General features: G+C 53.8%; 1 protein-coding gene across 2 annotated transcripts in view; it reads left to right on the top strand.

Moving 5' to 3' along the window:
- The window catches only part of IFT140 (intraflagellar transport 140), an 89,903-nt gene extending 69,422 nt beyond the window's left edge, over positions 1 to 20,481 (top strand). Inside the window, exons 19-30 of one of the 2 annotated variants that reach the window (XM_046665715.1) lie at positions 4,449 to 4,626; positions 5,447 to 5,637; positions 6,320 to 6,415; positions 6,739 to 6,871; positions 6,954 to 7,097; positions 7,741 to 7,869; positions 7,987 to 8,169; positions 10,804 to 11,010; positions 11,266 to 11,478; positions 11,559 to 11,725; positions 13,130 to 13,271; positions 19,752 to 20,481. In XM_046665715.1, the coding sequence (XP_046521671.1) occupies positions 4,449 to 4,626; positions 5,447 to 5,637; positions 6,320 to 6,415; positions 6,739 to 6,871; positions 6,954 to 7,097; positions 7,741 to 7,869; positions 7,987 to 8,169; positions 10,804 to 11,010; positions 11,266 to 11,478; positions 11,559 to 11,725; positions 13,130 to 13,271; positions 19,752 to 19,958 (1,990 nt within the window). In that variant the 3' untranslated portion in view covers positions 19,959 to 20,481. The remainder of the gene's footprint in view (positions 1 to 4,448; positions 4,627 to 5,446; positions 5,638 to 6,319; positions 6,416 to 6,738; positions 6,872 to 6,953; positions 7,098 to 7,740; positions 7,870 to 7,986; positions 8,170 to 10,803; positions 11,011 to 11,265; positions 11,479 to 11,558; positions 11,726 to 13,129; positions 13,272 to 19,751) is intronic. The other variant, XM_046665716.1, reaches the window with a different exon arrangement.
- The last annotated feature ends 46 nt before the right edge of the window (positions 20,482 to 20,527 follow it).

Below are 20,527 nucleotides of genomic sequence, written 5' to 3'. Positions count from 1 at the left end.
GAATGGAAGCTAGGCCGCGGGCTCCCTGAATCACCAAGGGGGCCCCTCCTGTTCTGCATTCCGTGTCTTCAGTGCCGTCTCGGGGTCCAGCTGCGGTGCCCGCGGGTGCCTCCCATGCCGGCCCGCAGACAAACAGGAGTGGCTCTTGGAGCGGACAAGTGGGAGACTGAGCAACAGCGTGGCTGCCGCCTGGGAGAACATGGAGTTGTTCACCCTCCAGTCACTGCTCTGACTGCAGGGTCCCCACAGAGCAGGCCCGGGAAGAGGGCCTCTGGGGCTGGTTCCGGCAGCTTCTCCCAGCACAAGGCTTTCCAGAAAATGGGGCCGTTTGCAGGCCAGCCTCAGCTGCCTCATGTGCCTCTCAGAGCTGATGAAGTGCAGCTGTGAGCGCTGTGCACAGACTCCCGGATGACAGGAAACTCTCAAGACGTGCATGGGGGCCAGGCGGGTGTTTACTTCTTGGAGTTTATGTAGGCTGCACAAACCCCAGAACTCCGCGCTAGAGGTAAAGCTGCCCACGGAGACAGCATCAGGAGCTGTGCACTGTGCTGAGACCATGCTGGCGGCCGGAACGCGGAGGCCAGCCGAGAACGTGGCTAGCCCTTTGGGTCTAGACTCTTCAGCAGTCCTGTGTTCAGCTGGGTGGGGAGCAGGCAGCCTCAGCCCAGGGGGGACGGGCCTTCCCAGCTTCCGTCTGCTGGCCGTTGGCTGCACTTCCAGCGCCTGCTTTTCCAAGCCCCCACTTGGCAGAGACTTAATTCCCCAGACGGAGGGCCATGTGGAAATAGCCGGGCGTTTCAGTGACCTGGTGGACAGAATACTTTGGGGTCGAGTAGGTGAACACAGCATGCATGCCAGACAGTTTTAACCTAGAAAGGCACAACAAACCCGAGTCAGGTCCCCAGGCCCCTGGCCCCCGCCCTCAAGAGCAGCTTGCTGCTGGCCTGGAGGCACGCACAGCCATGGGCACGGGAGAGAGAGTGGCCCTGCTCTGCGCCCAGGGAAGATTCTGAGCCGTGGTTTCCGGGTTGTTTTCCACCTGAATTGGGTGCAGGTATCAGCCAGTTTGTTTTCAAGACAAAGCAGAGGGGAGGGCGGGCGAAGAGGAGACAGAAGAGGCCCCCCCTGCCCTCACCACACCCTCACACCTGGTCTCTTAGACTCTCAGGCACAGGTTTTTTGTTTTTTTTTTTATTGAGCTCATAGTAGCTTATAACATTGTGAAATCTCAGTTGTACATTATTATTTGTCAGTCACCATATAAATGAGGCACAGGGTAGTTTAAAGAATGTTCCAATCACTTGAAATCATTTGGAAAGAATATAAAGCCCTTGTGTCTCACCAGCACCTTGCTCCTTACCCACTCGTGCCACTGACCTAGAAGACGGGTGGCTCCAAGCCCCGGACCACCACCCTCCACCCAGGCCACCCACGCCTGCTCTGGGGCTGCACCTTGAAAGCATGAGGTGTGTTTAAAACAATGTGTGGGGGCCAGCCCAGTGGCGCAGCGGTCAAGTTCGTGCCCTGCTTCAGCGGCCTGGGGTTCGCTCGTTCAAATCCCAGGCGTGGACCTACGCATCACTTATCAAGCCATGCTGTGACAGGCGTCCCACGTATAAAGTAGAGGAAGATGGGCACGGATGTTAGCTCAGGGCTATTCTTCTGCAAAAAAAAAAAAAATGTGTGACAGTGGAAGGGTCAGGGAAATGAGAATTCTCTGAGGCGTGGTGATGACTTTCCATCAGTTCTGTAGATGAAACGAGAGAAGTTGTGTAAAATTGACTAGAAGCTGTGGGGTGAGAACAGAGTGTCCTGAGAGTCCAGATTTCACCACTGGACTCTGTGTTGTCACTAGCTGTCATTTCTAGAACTAGCAGTATCTTGGAGTGCCCTCAGTCACTGGGTCTGTCTGCCCCCAAGACCCTGGGGGGCCCAGGGAGCCCCCACCTCAGCAGGGCAGCATCCCAGCTGCTAACAGACATGTGCTTACAGACAACTGGGTTTGCACCCAGGGGCGCTTCAGCGCACGTTTCCACCAGCGCCTCAGACCAGGAGAAAGATGAGCTCTGGTCTCCCGCTTGTTGTGAGGAAGGGGGTTTGAATGCAGAGAAGGTGGTTTCTTGGCTGAAGCGCCGGGGGGACGAGGGGCGGAAGGGCCTGACTCAGACGGAGCTGCAGGCTCGCTGAGCTGAGTGGGGCTTCTAAAGCTTCTGCTCTCTCAGCCAGTTAATGATGTGAACCCGGAAGCCAAGGGTCTCCTTGAGGAAGAAGGGGATGGTCTCGCACAGTGACCTTGACGTATCGTGAAGTCCACCAGCGGCTCATGTCCAAGAAATTACTTACTGACGTGTACTCCTTGGTGCTCTGGGTAGCCCTAGTGTGAGGTCATCAAAGGGGATCGAGCCCCAACAGACGTGCACAGTGCCCACATGGCCCCTCTCCCCAGGCCTCACTTCCTACGGGCCGTGCCACCTGGGGCCAGTTGTGGCTAAAATATGCCAGACACCCTTGCACTTTCATCCCACCCTTGGTAGCCATATCTAGCGGATTAAAAAGAGTTCTGGCAGGACCCAGATAAAACCAAAAACACACTGAAGTATATGTTTGCTTGTGGGAAAGGGCACCTGGCTGCATAGCATTCTGACCACAGACGCCCATAGTGAGGTCCATCCCACCGGACCAGCGCCCACCTCGGTCCCAGTGCGTCCTCTCTCAGGAGCTCCTTTTGCCCTGATTTGATTCATGTTGGGGAACCTGAAATGAGGGTCACCCAGGGCCCCAGCCACGGCCCATAGTGGGTGGAGCCCTGCCTTTCCTGTCTGTCCTCGGGCTCTTCACAGGTAAGGCCGTCAGGGAGGGGCCCCAACATTGAGTCTACAAGCCCGGCGCTGTACGCCGAGAGCATCCCCTCATTCCCCAGCACAGTGGGCTGTGCTCTGGGAGGCAGCTCGTCCTACGCCCTCGAGCAGAGTCCCCTAAGTCCCTCTAGGGTTCCTTGGCCAGGTTGGGAGCAGCAGACCCAACCCGCCTCCTCCAGGGGCTCCCTAGCTTCATCTGCGGGGCCTCAGATGGAGCAGCCATGATGGCAAGGGGAGGGGCCTGGTCCCCAGACCCACAAGGCTATTTCCTTGGGGTTTTCTCTGTGTGAGTCTGCCCGTGAGCATGTATATCTGTGCCTGAGTGTCTGGGACATGTACAAGCGTGTGCGGGTACACGGGTGTGTCAGCGTGTACATGTGTGCATGGGACTGCAGGTTTCACACTAGGAAGAAGTCCGCACAGTGGCTGAGATGGTGCAGAAGCACACTTGTTTCCTTTGCCTTCGCTGCACAGAGCTCACACCCTGCTGTCTGTTTGGAAGGGGCCCCAGTCTGAGCTTAAGGTGGGCCGCGCAAGGCGGTGGGCCCAGGGGCCCATGAGGATGGGCCAGAGAGCGTCCTCCCGCCCGGCCCCCCTGGGACACTTGAGTTTTGTGGAGCGCCATTTCTGAGGGGTGGCCATCCCAGGTCCGAGGTCATTTCCAGCTGACCTGCCAAGGGAGGTGGGTCAGGAGCCCCAGGTCAGCATCAGAGGGAGAGAACATGCTAGAAACCTTACAACGTGGAAGGAAGCCTGCGTGCCCGCTGAGCCTTTGCTCTGACAGGCTGGCTCGCTGGTGCACCCTGATCTGCTCCCTGGAGCTGCATGAAAGTCCTCGGGGCTCGTGGGCATGAGAGAACAGGAGGCCTGGGGGTGTGCAGGGCGGCTCATGGGATCTGCACATAGTCAGCTTGGTCTGCGGGCCCATCGGGACCCTGCACTGAGCATCCTGCTCTCCAGAGCCAGGGTTGGCACCCCACATCCCACTGCCCAGACTCAGTGTGCTCCTGAGGGAGGCGCTGGGACACTCCAAGACCCCTGCTCCTCTGCCACTGCAGCCGGTGGGGTGAGAGCTCCCTGGCTGGAGGGCAGCCTGCTAGGAGCTCAGCTCTGGGAAGGGAGGCACCCGTGACCCACCCGTGGGTTGAGTGGGTGGTGACAAGAAGAGAGTGTTTGCTTAGCAGACGGACTGACTAAAGCAGGGGAGGGGATGAGAGCTGGCAGCCTACCCGGAAAACCCTTCATCTCCTGACAGAGCCCATCCCCACCGACACGGGGGAAATGTTGGAGGGAAGCTGGTGTCAGGAGCGGGTCCCAGGGCCCCTCGGGGGCCGGGAGCCGTGGGAGGCAGCGCACCAGCCACAAAGACCCAGGGAACACGTGTGTCTTGCCTATTTTCTTCTCGGAGAGGGAGCGTGGTCCCTGGTGTGCTGCGTTGCTCTGTTGCTGAAGCCAGTGAGGCTCCCACATCCCCTCTTCCTGGTGATGATGTGTGTCGGGCCTGGGTCCCCCTGTGCTGTCTGGCATTCATCTTGGTGGGCCGGAGGCACTGGCTGGAAGCTAACGGAGCTGCTGTGTCCCCTGCCGCAGCGAGGCTGTCTGGGAGAATATGGCACGAATGTGTGTGAAGACCCAGCGGCTGGATGTCGCCAAGGTGTGCCTGGGGCACATGGGCCACGCACGCGGAGCCCGAGCACTGCGGGAGGCTGAGCAGGAGCCGGAGCTGGAAGCCAGGGTGGCCGTGCTGGCCATACAGCTGGGCATGCTGGTGAGTCGGGATGCCCAGGTCCCGCAGGCAAGCAGACGGACCAGGGAGCGGACCCTGGACCTGCAGCCACGAGGGCGCTCCTGGGCTGGGGCTGGGTGGAACCAGGGGGATGGCAGGGCCGCTGCTGACTTTCCCGGGGTTCCTGCTCAGGGGAGCTGAGGGGTGTGCTTGTCTGGCTCATTTTGTTGCAGGGAACAGAAACCCCTCAAAGTAACGTAAGCCAAAAAGGGGGGCAAGGTCCCTGAGGAGCTCCCGAGGCCTCTCTCCTCTGCAGGGTCTCTCCCTGGCTCCTGCGTGCTCTTGGAGCTCACGGCCCTCCTTGCTGACGGGACCCACAGCCCATAGAGGCTGATGGAACTCTCAGGAAGCAGAGGCTGCGCAGCTGGGCACAGATCAGATGGTGCTGCCACGTGGGGCCGGTCAGGGCAGACCCTCTGAAGAGGGCTGGGGGCAGGCAGCACTGAACACACCTGTGTGGTGCTCGCCTGGGTCTGTAGGGTGAGCACGGGCGCTCTGAGGGCCTGCCGGCGGGGGCGGGTCTCCTCCCCGTGGCACCATGAGAGACAGGCCTGGGTCGGGGGCAGACCTTCCTGGCTGACGGGTAAGTCTCACTTTCTCTAGCAGGGACGGGAATGCCACATTGGCATGTGTCATTTGCCTTGAACATGTCCACACGTCCTAAAGTGTCCATCTGTCCTCCGTGTGTGCCGTGCATCTTTGTCGCAGGCTGGTTGATGGCAAGGCCACTCTCAGTACAGGTGGTGTGCACAGCAGGCCTTCTGGCCAACAGTGGCCACGCTGACGTGTGCCTCCTCTCCAGGAGGATGCCGAGCAGCTATACAAGAACTGCAAGCGCTACGACCTTCTGAACAAGCTCTACCAGGCCTCCGACCAGTGGCAGAAAGCGGTGGAAGTCGCCGAGCTCCACGACCGCATCCATCTGCGCACCACCTACTACAACTACGCCAGGCACCTGGAGGCCAGTGCCGACTGCAGCCGGGCCCTCACTTAGTGAGCGAGGGGCTGGGCGAGGCGTGCATGGAGGGCATGCGGGCTGTGGAGGACACATGGGGCCTGTGGGGCATGTAGAGGGCGCGTGAGGACACAGGAAGGATGCACGTGGCATCCTCATGTGGAGCCTCTTCCAGCTCTCTCTTGGATGGGCCCTGGTCACCTCTTCCTTTTTGCTCTGCCCCAGAGAGATGGCCATAGAGGTTCCCAAAGGAAGGTTCTAGACTGAGGCGCCGTCTCATCTCGGCACAGGCTGTGACCTTCTTGGTGGGGGGCTTTCACGGGGAGCTTGAGACCTGTAGTTTTAGGAGAACCCCGGAGACAAGGCTGCCCCTCCAGCCCGGCACGGCTCCAGGTTTCCAGACACGTTAAGGAACGCCCCTCTGAGGCCTAGAGCTGGCTGGTTGCATGCAGCCGCAGCACTGATGAGCTGGGTGTCACCTGGGGCAGTGCTGGTGGTAGGGCCCGGGGCCTGGCCACACTGAGCCCTCTCCAGGGCAGGAGCCCTCCTTACTAGGGTCCGTGCGGGCCTGCAAGCAGCGAAGAAACCCCACTGCCTCCTGACAGTGGGTCCACAGGCCGCAGAGCTACAGGCAGGGCAGTAGTGCTCCGGCCTGTCTCCACCTGGTCATCACCGGGGCTGGGCCCATGCGAACAGGCTGCTCCTCCTCTTCTCCGGCAGCTATGAGAAGTCAGACACGCACTGCTTCGAGGTGCCCAGGATGCTCTCGGAGGACCTGCACTCCCTGGAGCTGTACATCAATAAGATGAAGGACAAGTGAGTAGCCCCCACTAGGTGCAGGAGGCCTGCGTGTGGTGCCCAGGGACCAGCTGGGGGGACCTCATTCCAGAGGTTCATATGTGAGAGTGTGAAGCATCCCCTCAGTTCCTCAGAGCTGGTCCCCAGGACCTGGGGCAGGGGCTTTCCCCTGGACAAGATTCCTTCAGACGCCGGGACCTCGGTCTTGGCCTCGTGCACCCAGCTTCCATGTCCGCCGGCTGCTGCGCCTGTGTGGTATACTCTGAGGGGGTGTTTGGGACCCAGGAGCTCATTTCTAGCGGGAGTGGGGACCTAAGAGAGAGACCGCGGGCTATTTCCAGGACCCTGTGGAGGTGGTGGGCCCAGTACCTGGAGAGCCAGGCGGAGATGGAGGCCGCGCTGCGCTACTATGAGCTGGCACAGGACCACTTCTCCCTGGTCCGCATTTACTGCTTCCAGGGCAACATCCAGAAGGTAGGAGCAGCCCCTGGGAGTCAGGGCTGCTCGGTGGTGTGGCGAGACAGAGCCCCCAGGAGTTTCTCTGGTGTCCTTCTAGGCTGCTGAAATAGCCAATGAGACAGGAAACTGGGCCGCGTCGTACCACCTGGCCCGCCAGTATGAGAGCCAGGAGGAAGTGAGGCAGGCAGTGCACTTCTACAGACGAGCGCAGGCCTTCAACAACGCCATCCGCCTGTGCAAGGTAGGTGGGCCGCCACGGGCCGGCTCGCAGGGAGGCCTGCAGCCTCTGGCAGTTAGACCTGGGCAGGTGGAAAGGCGTGCTTCGGCGCTGTCTCCCACATTCTGTGGAGAGAGCTTCAAACAGGAAAGAGAGAGAATTGTGTCGTGGGCCTCACGTCCCTGCCCCAGGCCAGTTTTACCACTCCCACCTCACTCCATGCGCGTCTGTGCCCTCCTTCCACCCATCTCATCCTCTCTGACGGTGTTTGCGAGGCCTGGCTCATCACTGTGTGTCTCCTAGTATCCAGGGCTCCCGAGCAAGCAGTGAGGCTGACTTGTGCTTATGGCCTTGTAAATAGCAGACCCTTCATAGGAAGTCATTGGATATTCTGTATTCATAGAAATGTTCCAACCCAGGGTCTCACTTCTGGAAAAATCCGAAAATGTGGTGAGCCCTCACCTCAGATAGTTTCCGCAATGTTCTGTGTAATGGAAAAAAAGGAAGCCTCTGAAAATTCTGGTACATGTACCTGGTAAGACGTTAGGACAGTCATTAGAAACCATGCTCGTGTCCACCAGCAGCGAGTCAAAACGAGGGAGGTGGGCCCCACAGCAGCGTTCACGGACCTGAGCCGGAACCCCTAAGCGCCGCCTCCTCCCTGCAGGAGAATGGCCTGGACGACCAGCTCATGAACTTGGCCCTGCTGAGCTCCCCCGAGGACATGATCGAGGCAGCACGCTACTACGAGGAAAAGGGCGAGCAGATGGACAGGGCAGTCATGCTGTACCACAAGGTGAGGGGCTGGCCCTGCCCTGGACCTGAGGCGATTTGCCTGTGCATGAGGGAAGCACTAGGGCATTCGTGGGCCCTGGGGCTCAGGCGGCTGCTCAGAGTTCCCTGCTGTCTGTAGGCTGGCCACTTCTCCAAGGCCCTGGAGCTGGCCTTTGCCACCCAGCAGTTTGTGGCCCTGCAGCTCATAGCGGAGGACTTGGACGAGAAGTCGGACCCCGCCCTCCTGGCCCGCTGCTCGGACTTCTTCCTTGAGCACAGTCAGTATGAGAAGGCGGTGGAGCTGCTGCTGGCCGCCAAGAAGGTAAGGGGTCTGCAGAGTCCCCCCGCCGGGACACACTCAGGCACTAAAGCCTCAGGGTCACCTTTCCTGCAAACACGGTGGATGCGGCTTTGATGTCTCTCCTGGGACAATCTCACAAGGAAGGCTGTGGCCCTGGCCTGCCCTGGGGGTGAAGGGTGCTAAGAGCAAGCTTCACAGCCCTCGCGGGGAGACTCCCTGCCCGCTCACGGGTGTCTTCAAATTCTAACCAGGGAGCTGCACTCAGCTTTTGTGTGTGTGTGTGGTAAAGTACATGTAACATAAAATTTACCATCTTAGCTGTTTTTCAAGCGTACAGCTCAGTAGTGTTAAGTGTATTTACATTTTCATGCAACCAATCTCCAGAACTCTTTTCATCTTGTAAAACTAAAACTCCGTCCCCACTAAACAACACCTCCCATCCCTCTCCCCCTGACACCCACCCTCTACTTTCCGTCTCTCTGAATTTGATGACTCCAGGGAGCTGACTTGCTTACTTCACTCAGCTTATCGAGGACTCAGCGTGCTGTCCTCAAGGTCCCTCTGTGTTGTAGCGTGTGTCAGAATGTCCTTCCTATTTAAGACTGAGTGATACTTCATTGTATGTACGGATCACATTTTGCTTACCGTTCATCCATAGATGGACACTTGGGCTGCTTGTGCCTTTTGACTGTTGTGAATAATGCTATTATGAGCGTGACTGTACAAATATCTCGTTGAGACCTTTCAATTCTTTTGGGTATTTACCCAGAAATGGAATTGCTGGATCATATGGTAACCCTGTTTTAATTTTTTGAGGGACCTCCACAGTTTCCACAGCAGCTGAACCATTTTACATTCCCACCAACAGTGCACAGGGGTCCCAGTTTCTCCACATCCTCGTCAACACTTGCTATTTTCTAGTTTGTTATGGTAGCCATGCTAGTGGGTATGTGTACTAACCTTTTTTAAGTAGGAAAATTCCCCTTGGTAGAAACTGAATGGAGTTCTGGGGAATTGTTAATCACACAGAATGAGCCTGTCCACTGCAAGCTCTTTCCTCCTGAGCCAGGATTGTGCTTGCAGCTCAGGCTCTCCCTCTGAGTGATGTCAGAATCCTGGCACAAATGAAGAGGCACACAGCCTGTTTTTGTTTAGAAAGACCCAACAGATGCACAAGTGGATCCTCCCTCAGTTAGACTCAGACTTAATCTAACCCCACGAAAAATAGCACGGCGCTTTCTCTAGCTAGATAAATGGATTCTGTGTTTTCACAGTGAAAAGCAGAGAAGCCAGAATAGCCAGGAAAAATCTGGAAGGAAGACTAATGAGCAGTGATTAAGTCTCCCAGATCATAAAATGTATCAAAGCTAGAATAATTGGGGTCTGGTTCATGATCAGGCCTGGAAAGTCCAGAAACAGAGCCACATACGTAAATACATTTAGTCTGTGATGCTGGAGCATCTCCAACAGAGGGCAGAAGATGAGTCCTTCAGTAAATGGGTTCATACAACCAGCTGGTAGCCGCTTGGGAAAGAAAGAGTTAAAGCCTGCTCACCTCCCTCCCTGTAAACTCCAGATGGGTCAGAGATTTCGGGCTAACGGTGAAAGAGCAGCGGTTCCGCCAAAGCCTCAGTGTGTCTCGTGGCGCAGTCTTAAAGGAGGAAGATGTTTTCTAAGTCTGATCCAAACCTAGAAGCCGTGATGGGAAAGGCTTGATCAATTCGACCAAATACAAATTTGAAAATAGTGCATGGAGAAAACTCCATAAACAAAGTAAAGATAGATAATAAAATAATAAGAAAAAATATATATTCTACCTGTATCCTGAAAATCTAGTTTTCTTAATAGGTATAGAGTTCCCATAAACCAATAAGAAACTTACCAGCAACTCAAAAGGAAAAGACAAAGAATGTGGATGATATGAATATGAATAAAAATTCAGTTTATTTAAAAAAGAAATATGGTGGTCCCTGAATGTCAGATACTTAGCCTCGTTTGTAATAAGAGAAATACAGATCAAAACTCTAGGAGATTCCATTTTTCATGAAGTAGGCTCGTAAAGGTGAAAGGTTAGACATCCCAGTAGATTGCCATGGAAACGCAGCTGGCACTAGCCTCAAGTCTCCCTCCACCCAGCGCATGCTGTCCTCGGAATCCGTCCTGACCAGGCGTTGGAACCCGTGCGAATGGCAGATGCACAAGGGCTGTACCAGCAAAGGATTGTCGGCAGGACAAGTTAAATAATCAGCGTTTCTATCAGAAAGAACGCGCAGCCCCTTGCCTGCTGAGACAGGCTCGTCTCCAAGACATCATTCTTTTTTTTCCCAAGACGTATTCTTAAGTGAGGACTATAAAATTTTTCTTAAATTTTTAAGAAATTAATTAAACCCCTTAATTAAAAAATTTGAAAAGAATTATAGAATAAAATTAATTTCTGGTTACCTTTCCTCTCACCACAAATGTAATATTCTTTTGAAAGCTCCGCGTTTCCCTCACTGCATTCTAGAATGTTAATAGCGTGAGAGAAAGTGACATGCCACCACTGAGCCATGGGCCTGGCCTCCTCTGAGGCCCTCAGCCCCCCTCAGCGGCCCACGGCCCCCCTCAGCGGCCCACCGTAACCTCCACTTCTCGGTCTCTGTGGCTCCTGCCCAGTATCACGAAGCCCTGCAGCTGTGCCTGGAGCAGAACATGACCATCACCGAGGAGATGGCCGAGAAGATGACGGTGGCCAAGGACTCCAAGGCCCTGTCGGAAGAGGCCCGGCGGGAGCTGCTGGAGCAGATAGCCCACTGCTGCATGCGCCAGGGCAACTACCACCTGGCGACCAAGAAGTACACGCAGGCCGGGAACAAGCTGAAGGTGAGCCCCGGCCGGCTGCTCCTCGAGGCATCACTGCCCGTTGGACGCAGCGTGCCCCCTGCGCGCTTTCCATGTGCCCCAAGCTTCCCCCACCAGGGCTTTCAAGGCTGCTGCGAGGACCGCCAAGCCCTGAGCTCACTCTTGGCAGGAGTCCCATCTGCAGCGGCAGGCGGGAGAGCGTGTGCCCCTTTCTCGGAGGGTGGCACAACATTCACCTCGAGCTCCTAGCCCAGCCCAGGCTCTGTCCCTGTCTAGGCCATGAGAGCACTGCTGAAGTCTGGGGACACGGAGAAAATCATCTTCTTTGCGGGTGTCTCGAGGCAAAAGGAAATCTACATCATGGCTGCCAACTACCTGCAGTCCCTGGACTGGCGGCGGGAGCCCGAGATCATGAAGAACATCATCGGCTTCTACACCAAGGGGCGCGCCCTGGACCTGCTGGCGGGCTTTTACGATGCCTGTGCCCAGGTGCACACCCTCCTCTTGTTCCAGCAGCCCCTGGGGAGGGTCGTGGAGCCCCGAATGTCCTGACAGTCTCGTCCACGCAGGTGGAGATCGATGAATACCAGAACTACGACAAAGCCCACGGGGCACTGACGGAGGCCTACAAGTGCCTGTCCAAGGCCAAGGCCAAGAGTCCCCTGGACCAGGAGACCAGGCTGGCTCAGCTGCAGAGCAAGATGACGCTGGTGAAGCGGTTCATCCAGGCCCGCAGGTGCGTTGGCCACAGGAGGCCGGGGATGCAGGCTGGCGGCGCGCTGCGCCTCAGGTCCCGTGGAGCTCCCCAGGGAACCCCCCAGGCTCCCGCTTCCGCCTCCTGACTCCAGCTCCCCTGACTGCCAGGGCCCAGACCCAGGTTTCATTTCCCATGCGCATTCTTCAAAGGAACTCCTGGACGGCTGGGCAGGCATGCGAGGGGCATTACTGTTGCTTCTTTCGTGTCTGAGCTCCTCTTGGGAAGTTCCCTCAGACCCTGGGGCACACTTTTGGGAAGATCGTTCCAGAAATAGAGACCATTGAGAGAGAAATCTAGAGAAATCTGGTGGTGGGGGCGCTGGGGCACATTTGGGTTGGGAGAGGATGTGTCTGAGGGACCCTGGGACCTGCTCAGGTATGTGCAGAGGTCAAGCAGGGGGGTTCCAAGCGAGGGGGCCATAGTACCCCCAGGGGAGGCAGGGACTGTGGTGACCGAGCACACGCTCCTCCCCAGGCCTGTGGGAAGGAGGCTGGGGCCTCACGGTGTCTGTGTTTTTAGAAGAGGCCACAAATCTAAGTTTGTACATGCCACTGGTTTTATTTATTGGCAGCTCATCCAGCTGTTCCCGGAGCCAGCTGTGAGGGCAGCAGAGCTCAGCTTCTGCCTAAACCAGTAAAAGCATTTTCCTTATCTGAGAACATGCTTTAGAGAAAAGAGTTCCAAAAATACTTTGACACTGTCATACAAAGTGGGCTCTTTGAAGGGCACTCACACTCGGATGTGTAAGTTCTGAAATATCTGCTGAGGGAGAAGGGATGAGAGTAGGCAGCAAGGACTGTGCAGCCACAGGGCAGGGTGCTGTGGATGGAGGGGAGGGGACTCGTGACGCCAGAGGGCCAGCTGCCTGGAGTCAGAGCCTGAGCCCCTCACAGCTCCAGCCACCAGCCCTGCCCTGAGTCCCACTGGGGCCAGCTCACCAGGCCCTCCTGGTCCAGCCCCAGCTCATGCACTACCCGCTCCTCCGCAGCCTGTGTCCCCGCGCTGGCCTTGGCTCATGCCGGCCCCCTGCCTGACGGCCTGAGGCGCGCCGGAGCGCCCCTCTCCACGCCCCTCGTCCCTGTCTGCCTCACACCGTCCGCCTCTAGACTGTTTCCTGGCCAGGGCCCGCGACTGACAAACCGTTCACTCTCCAGGGCCTAGCGCGCTACCAGCACTGCGAGCCATCAGGAAGTTCTTGTTAAATGAATGAGCGAATTTATGAATTAACTCATTAATGAATTGATTTAATTCACAGGAATTACCTTCACAAAAGGTCCATCCTGTTGGTTCCCCTGAGCTCCTCCTTCAGCCAGGAGCCTGCTCTGACCTCTGACACACAGCTGTTTCCTGGCCTCAGGCTCAGGCTGTCCTTGCTCTCTGCAGGACATACACGGAGGACCCCAAGGAGTCGGTCAGGCAGTGCGAGCTGCTGCTGGAAGAGCCGGACCTGGACAGCACCATCCGCATCGGGGACGTGTACGGCTTCCTGGTGGAGCACTACCTGCAGATGGAGGAGTTCCAGATGGTGAGGCCGCGGCGCCGGCTCCACAGCCGGCTGGCCGGGGTTCAGGGCGGTCCACGGCTCCGCTTCCCGGGGTGGGCCCCACCCGCGGCGGCTCTGGAGGCTCCCCGGGGAGGGGGCGCCTCTTCTGTTTTTGGTTTTGAGTTTTAGCCTTTTTTATTTTGGAATAATTTCAAACTGAGAAGTTACAAGAATAATAGAATCCAAGCGTTCCCTTTACTAGATCCACCGGTTTTTAACATTTTGCCACATTTACTTGCTTATTCTCTATGTATATTTTCAATTTCTACTTTATACATAAACTGGGTATTTTTCTGCGCCATTGGAGAGGTCCTTAGTTCCTCACACCTGGACAGACACCTGGGAGTGGAACTGCCGACTCATGTAGTCAGCGTGTTTCACTCTAAGAAACTACCAGGGGCTGGCCCAGTTAAGTGCGCACGTTCCACTTTGGCAGCCCGGGGTTTGTGGTTCAGATCCCGGGTGTGGACATGCACCGCTTAGCAAACCATGCTGTGGTAGGCATCCCACATATAAAGTAGAGGAAGATGGGCATGGATGTTAGCTCAGGGCCAGTCTTCCTCAGCAAAAAGAGGAGGATTGGCGGCAGATGTTAGCTCAGGGCTAATCTTCCTCAAAAAAAAAAAAAGAAAAGAAACTACCAAACTTCTCTTTATTTTCTTTTTCATGATTGGTCTCAGGTTTATTCAGCCTCATAAAATGCACTGGGAAGCATGCCCACCTCCTGTAGTTTCTAAAAGAGCTTATGTAGCACCAGTATTATTCTTCCTTAAACGTTGATAGAATGCATACGTGAGCCTACCTGGGTAGGGAGCTTTCTTTACGGAAGGTTTTTGATAATTCACTTTAACAGTGGTTCTCAAACATTTTGGTCTTGGGACCCCTTTGCCCTAGGAAAGTACTGGGGACCCTAAGAACTTTTATTTATGTGGGTTTTCGCTACCAGTATTTACTGTGCAGGAGTACCTCGTTTTTGTTGCGCTTTGCTTTATTGCGCTTTGCAGATACTGCATTTTCTACAAGACCCTCCACCAGTTGTTAGCCCAGGTGCCAATCTTTTAAAAATAAATAAATAAATAAATAAATAACATTCTCATTAAAAATAACTATATTTTCCAAAACAAATTTAGTGAGAAAAATAGCATTGTGTTACATTTTTACAAATCTCTTTACTGTCTGGCTTGATACAAGACAGCTGGATTCTCACTTTTTTTTTTTTTAAAGATTTTATTTTTCCTTTTCTCCCCAAAGCCCCTGGTACCTGGTTGCATATCTTAGTTGTGGTTCCTTCTAGTTGTGGCATGTGGGACGCTGCCTCAGCATGCCCTGACGAGCAGTGCCAGGTCCACGCCCAGGATTCAAACCAGTGAAACCCTGGGCCGCCGAAGCAGAGCTCAGGAACTTAACCACTCGGCCGCGGGGCCGCCCCAAGGATTCTCCATTTTTGCTTCTACATTCAGTCTGGTACAATAGGTTGTTTAGTTGAAATATATGGAGAAAATCCAGCCTCCCCCCAGTATGTGGTGAGGAGGGGAGCCCTCCCAGACACCGGGGATCTCCTTCGACGCCACACCAAAACCACCAAGCAGCATTTCCTACCAGTTATTTGCGGTGAGGAGCCTGAAACCACATCAGTGTTACTTTGTACCGTTACACTAAACCCATTGTCTCTTGGATCTGTTATACATACATGATTTTATAACATGTTGGTCATTTAAAAATATTGATTCCCCGAGTTATGCAAATGTCAACACATTTCGTTAAACATATCAAAAAATTACATTTGCTGATATCACCACTGTTCCCTTCAGAAAAGTCTTTAAATATTGGGAAGATGTCCAGCTCATGGTGGCCAATACACAGGGTTTCTGAAATTCTAACTTTCGCTTGAAAGCTCAGATTTTATCCTTGGAAAAAATGCTGTCAGTTACTATTGCTCATTTTTGAGAAAGAGTCTGCGACATACCTAAGTCTGAATAACCACAGTTGATCTTTCAGTCACTTTTACAGATAAAATTGGTGCTCCAGATAAAAGTGACTAATTTAGCTCATGACTCGCACAGCTGTGTTTCCTCGTCTTTGTCAGCATCTGGCACTGTCAGCCGTCCTGTGACTGTGCGGAGGCATCGCGTCGTGGTCTTCCTGTGCTCTTTCTAGGTGACTGGTGGTGGTGAGCATCCTCACGTGCTTGATGGCTCTCTGTATGTCTCCTCTGGCAAGTGCTCCAATCCTTTCCTGTCATTCTGCTGGATCTTTGTCTTATTGTTGATGGTGGTCTTTGTATAATCTAGGTGTATTTCCTGTATCAGACGTGAGCTGCAGTGTTTTCTCCCGTCTGTAGGAGGTTCCCTCTCCTCCTCTCCCCTCTCCTCCTGGACGCCTGTTACTTGTTACTTCTTGGATGTGTAAATTTATGTCTTTCACTAAATTGGGGAAAATTATAATTATTTTTCCTTCAAATATTTTTTTTGGCCTCGTTTTTTCTGGGACTCCAATTAAATGGTAGGCCTTTTTATATTACGTGGACACACATTTGTAATTACTGTTCATTTTTTTCTATCACTTTTTTCTCTTATTTGAATTAGATAACTTATATGGATCTATCTTCAAATACACTGACTTTCGTTGGCTATCTTCAATCTGCTGTTAATTTCTCCAGCAACTTTTTCATTTTAGATTTTGTATTTTTCAGTTCTAGAATTTAAACGTAGCCCTTTTTGTTTGTTTCTTTGCTAAAATTTCCTATTTGTTCATTCCTTAAAAACGTATTTTCCTTTATACACTAGAGTGTAGTTAAAATTGCTGCTCTAAAGTTTTGTTTCTGTTTTTTTTTTTTATTAAGATTATGATAGATTACAACCTTGTGAGATTTCAGTTGTACATTATTGTTAGTCATGTTGTGGGTACACCACTTCACCCTTTGTGCCCTCCCCCCACCCCCCCTTTTCCCTGGTAACCACCGATCAGTTCTCTTTGTCTATATGTTAACTTCCACCTATAAGTGGAATCATATAGAGTTCGTCTTTCTCTGTCTGGCTTATTTCGCTTAACATAATACCCTCAAGATCCATCCATGTTGATGCGAATGGAACAATTTGGTCCTTTTTCCTGGCTGAGTAGTATTCCATTGTGTATATATACCATATCTTCTTTATCCAATCATCAGTTTCTGGGCAGCTGCTCTAAAGTTTTTGCTGCTAATTGCAACATCTGGATCATGTCAAATGTGTCTCCACTATTTGTCTTTTCTCTTGAATATAGGTCAAGTTTTCTTGGTTCTTATGTCTAGCAATTTTTTTGTATCCTGGACATTGTGGATAACCCATTGCAGAGACCCCAGATTCCGTAATATTCCTCCAAGAGTATTACTGTTTCTTTCATTCTTTCTCTCTTCCTTCTCTTTCTCCCTCCCACCCTCCCTCTCTTTCTTCGTTCCTCAGGACTTTAGCTTTGGTGAGGCTTCTTGAGGTCTGCCCCTGTCCCCTCCACATGCAGACTGCAGGGTCAACCAGAGATTGGGGCAGAGTTCATATTCAGAATTTGGGCTCCCCTCTGTGACTCCTCTTTTCCAGTATTTCCTCACATTCCACCTGCTGTGGTTGACCCCGACTGTGTTTCTGGCTCTTTAAGCCGGGGGATGCGGGTTTCTATGTGCCTTTTAGCTTCGCACAGTGGCCCTGGCTGGGACCTCCCCTGAGGCACAGGTTACAACAAGCAGAACACTCACCCCTGCTCCTCCCGTCTTCCAGATGTCGGCTCTGCCCCTCTCTGCCTGCCTGCCTGTGTCCTCTGGTGCCTTTTCTGTTTTGCCCAGCATATCATTGTCTGTGAGAGGGTTGGTCTAATATGAGTTGCTGTGCCATTGCCAGAAGCCTCTCTCCTCATCTCTTCAGTCCTAGTCCTCTTGTAACCCGCGTAAGAATTCCACCTGGCTGCGGCCGTCCTTCGTATTCCAGAGGGTTTCCTATAGACCTTGCTCTGCCTGCGGCATCCCCCTCCACCACCCGCAGAGTTAACCTAGTAGACAGTTCCTGGTGAAACTGCAGTGACCCCACGCGAGCTCATCGTCCTTTCCCAAGTGCTCACAAGCCAAGTGTTGCCAAGCTAATTTCAAAACTGTTGCTGGTGAACTACGCCAGCCTCATCGGGCTGCCGTTTCCAGATCCACAGGCAAGTTATCCGTCAGCAGCTCCCCTAGGCTGAAAGGTCAGACCATGAGGCTCAGGTTTCCTGAGCTGCTCACTCCTTCCCTCTTTGGCCCCCCCCATTCCCATTCACTCGCCCGTCTTTGTTGGGAGAAAACAGCTCTTAATCTGGTCTCAACAAGGTTCCTTCTTTTTCGGAGGATAAAAACAAAATTGGACTGTAGGAATGTGCAGACCACTGTATTCTCAAAATTAACAGAAAAGTCACATTTTAAGTATTTCACTGAATTCTTTGTTGTCTTGACCCTTGTTTGAAGCCGCTGGGATTCAGTAACTCTAAATTTTAAAGGTTCTGTCCTTCTGAGAAAGGACAGGCACGCGCGAGCTGCCCCTTGGTGGGCAGAGAAACCCCGTTGCCGCTCTGACCTCTCTCCTTCGCTTCACCTTCAAACCCCTTCCCCTTGTGTCTCCCCCTCCTTCTTGCTGCCCTGTCATCAGAGTCGTCTCCTGACAGACTCCTGACCTTAGATGGTGAGTGTCCTCAGCCATCAGGACATCCAGTAATGTTTGTCTTTGTCGCCCTCCCTCTGGTTGGGTGACCACACCTTCCTTCGGGAAACTGCTTCCTTGCCCTTCGTGGAACCCGCCCTGCACACGGAGGGCTTACACCGCTGCGCCCTGGCTGTGTTCACTTACGCATAGGTCCTTTCTGACCATGAGGGTCTTCCTCCCAGTCTCATCAGCTCCTTGCTACTCCCTCTCCCTCCCTCCAGCCCGCCCCCTCAGTGTAGGCACTCGCTGGATTCTGCTTGCTGCCAGACCTTGCCTCCTTCTGAAGCTCTGGCCCCCAGGAAGCTCTCATGCCGTCCTGGCCTTGGTCTTTGTGCTGGTGTCCTGTGTGCCCAGCACAGTGCCTGGTCACAGCAGGCAACTGGTAAATCCCTAAGGAAGTCCTTCATGTGAGGATGTCTTCTCTCCCCTCTTGTTTGATAACTCCTGGGGGGCTTGTACTCTGCCCATCCCCCATCCCTCCAAAAACCATTTTATCTTCACATCTTTGTGTTTATGATCATCTTTCTTTTTTCCTTTTTTGGTAAGGAAGATTGGCCCTGAGCTGACATCTGTGCCAATCTTCCTGTTTTGTATGTGGGTTGCTGCCATAGCATGGCTTGATGAGCGCTGTTTAGGTCCATGCTTGGGATGCAAACCCATGAACCCTGGGCCACCAAAGTAGAGTACAGGAACCTAACCACTACGCCACCAGGCCAGCCCCTCATTTTTTATATCTTTATATCATTTTTTATATCTGCCCAAAATAAAATTGCTCTAAAAGTTTTATCATCTTTAAGAAATACTAAGTAAGATCTGATCATTATTCCTCATAAAGAAAATTTAGAAGTTCCTAGAAATTTTGGTCACATTCTGAATTAATATAAAGTGTACCTTGGGGGTGAGCCTTAGAAGCCACTGAGGCCCACCCATGCCTGTGTGCGGCCCTGCCTGTGGGTGAGCAGATGTAGCAAGTGTTAGCAGGTGTGGCAGGCAAGGGAAGGTGTGCACAGGTACAGGCAGGCATGGGCAGGTGAGGGTAGGTGTCGGCAGGCATGGGCAGGCGTGGCAGACATAGGCTGTCCTGCCTCAGACCCCCCACGTCCTGAGCTACTCTGCCTTGCACCCCCATGCTCTCCCACATATTCCCACTGGCAGGACCAGAGGAAACGCCACAGGAACAATACTGAGAATTCTGTAGTTTACCAGCCGAGGACCAAGGCCATACATTTGAGAAACTCAGGTTAATCACAGGCCCAGTTAACTGGGATAAATTTGATGCCTGGTTAAAGAACCAAGACAAAGCATTTATACACCACTGCCTGCCGAGTGAATGAAAGACGGAGACGCGAACCCGTCCTTCCCTCAGGGCCTCCCTGTGCGCATCCAGGGCAGGCACGCCCTACAGGGAGTGTGGTCCCAAAGCACCCACAGGGCCTCAAACACAGGCTGCTCACAGGACTTTCCGGGCAAGCTGGCTGTGCCCCTTCAGTTGGTAGTGCTGATCACAGCTCACACCCTCGACCACAAGAGCCTGAACCGTCTGTCCTCTGACACCAGCACCCCTTGGAGAGGCTGGGAGGTGTAGGTGTTTGTACTCGGTCCCTTTAACAGAGGCCTCCTCCGCCTGCTCGCTGGAGAAGCAGGGAATGGCATTCCTCTGAGCCCTGAGCTGGGTGTTCAGGAAACTCATTGCAGCAGGTGAGGGGGGCGGGCCCTTTGGCTCTCGCCGTGGACTAACCTGAAATGGCTCTTCTGTCTGTCTCAGGCCTACAAGTACCTGGAGGAGATGCGGAGGAGACTGCCCTCCGCCAACATGTCGTACTACGTGAGCCAGCGGACCGTGGACGCCGTGCACCAGGGCCTGGGCATCCCTCTGCTGCGCGTGGCGCCTGAGCGGACCCGCCACAACAGCATGGAGGACCACAGGGAGATGGGCGAGGAGGTGGCGGAGGAGGTGGAGAACAACCCCTGACGGCCACGGTCTGCTGTTGCGAAAGCTCTTCTGGAACTTTCATCACTGGTAGCAGCGAGAGGCTCCTTTGGAAAGAACTTTTGTATCTGCGGACGAGGCAGAGCTGTGGGAAGATGCGGCGCCCACCGCGGCCCGGGGGCACTGGCTGCCTGCCTGCCTGAGCGGGGACAGTGTGTGTAGTTTGGAGCCATCCCATCCACTCCTGGCTCCTGGGAGTTTTCGTTCAGCTCCTTTACTATCAAGGGAGTTGGTTCATTTTTCCCATGACATTTCCCGAGTCCAGACTGTAAAACCTAAGAAACTTCCAGAATTTCTTGAACCAAGGCTATTAGTATATTACTGCACCTCGTCTCAGCGCCCAGGTGGGTTGTGACACCTGCTCCTGAGCACAAGGCCCGACGTCTGCTGGAGTGAGGAGACACCAGGGTGGCCGGTGGGCACGTTCCCTCTGTGTGGCAGCCCCCCAGCAGCTCTCGTGGCCCTGCCCTTTCTGTCACCAGCTCCTAAAGGCTCTCCCACCCCCAGCTCCAAAACTCTCTCATAGTTTATTTTCTCAGAGGCCCATGTCC

The sequence above is a fragment of the Equus quagga genome, chromosome 7 (assembly GCF_021613505.1).
Source record: "Equus quagga isolate Etosha38 chromosome 7, UCLA_HA_Equagga_1.0, whole genome shotgun sequence".
Lineage (NCBI taxonomy): Eukaryota > Metazoa > Chordata > Mammalia > Perissodactyla > Equidae > Equus > Equus quagga.
The sequence above is the reverse complement of the archived record's forward strand: the minus strand, read 5'-3'. Positions and strand labels throughout refer to the sequence as shown.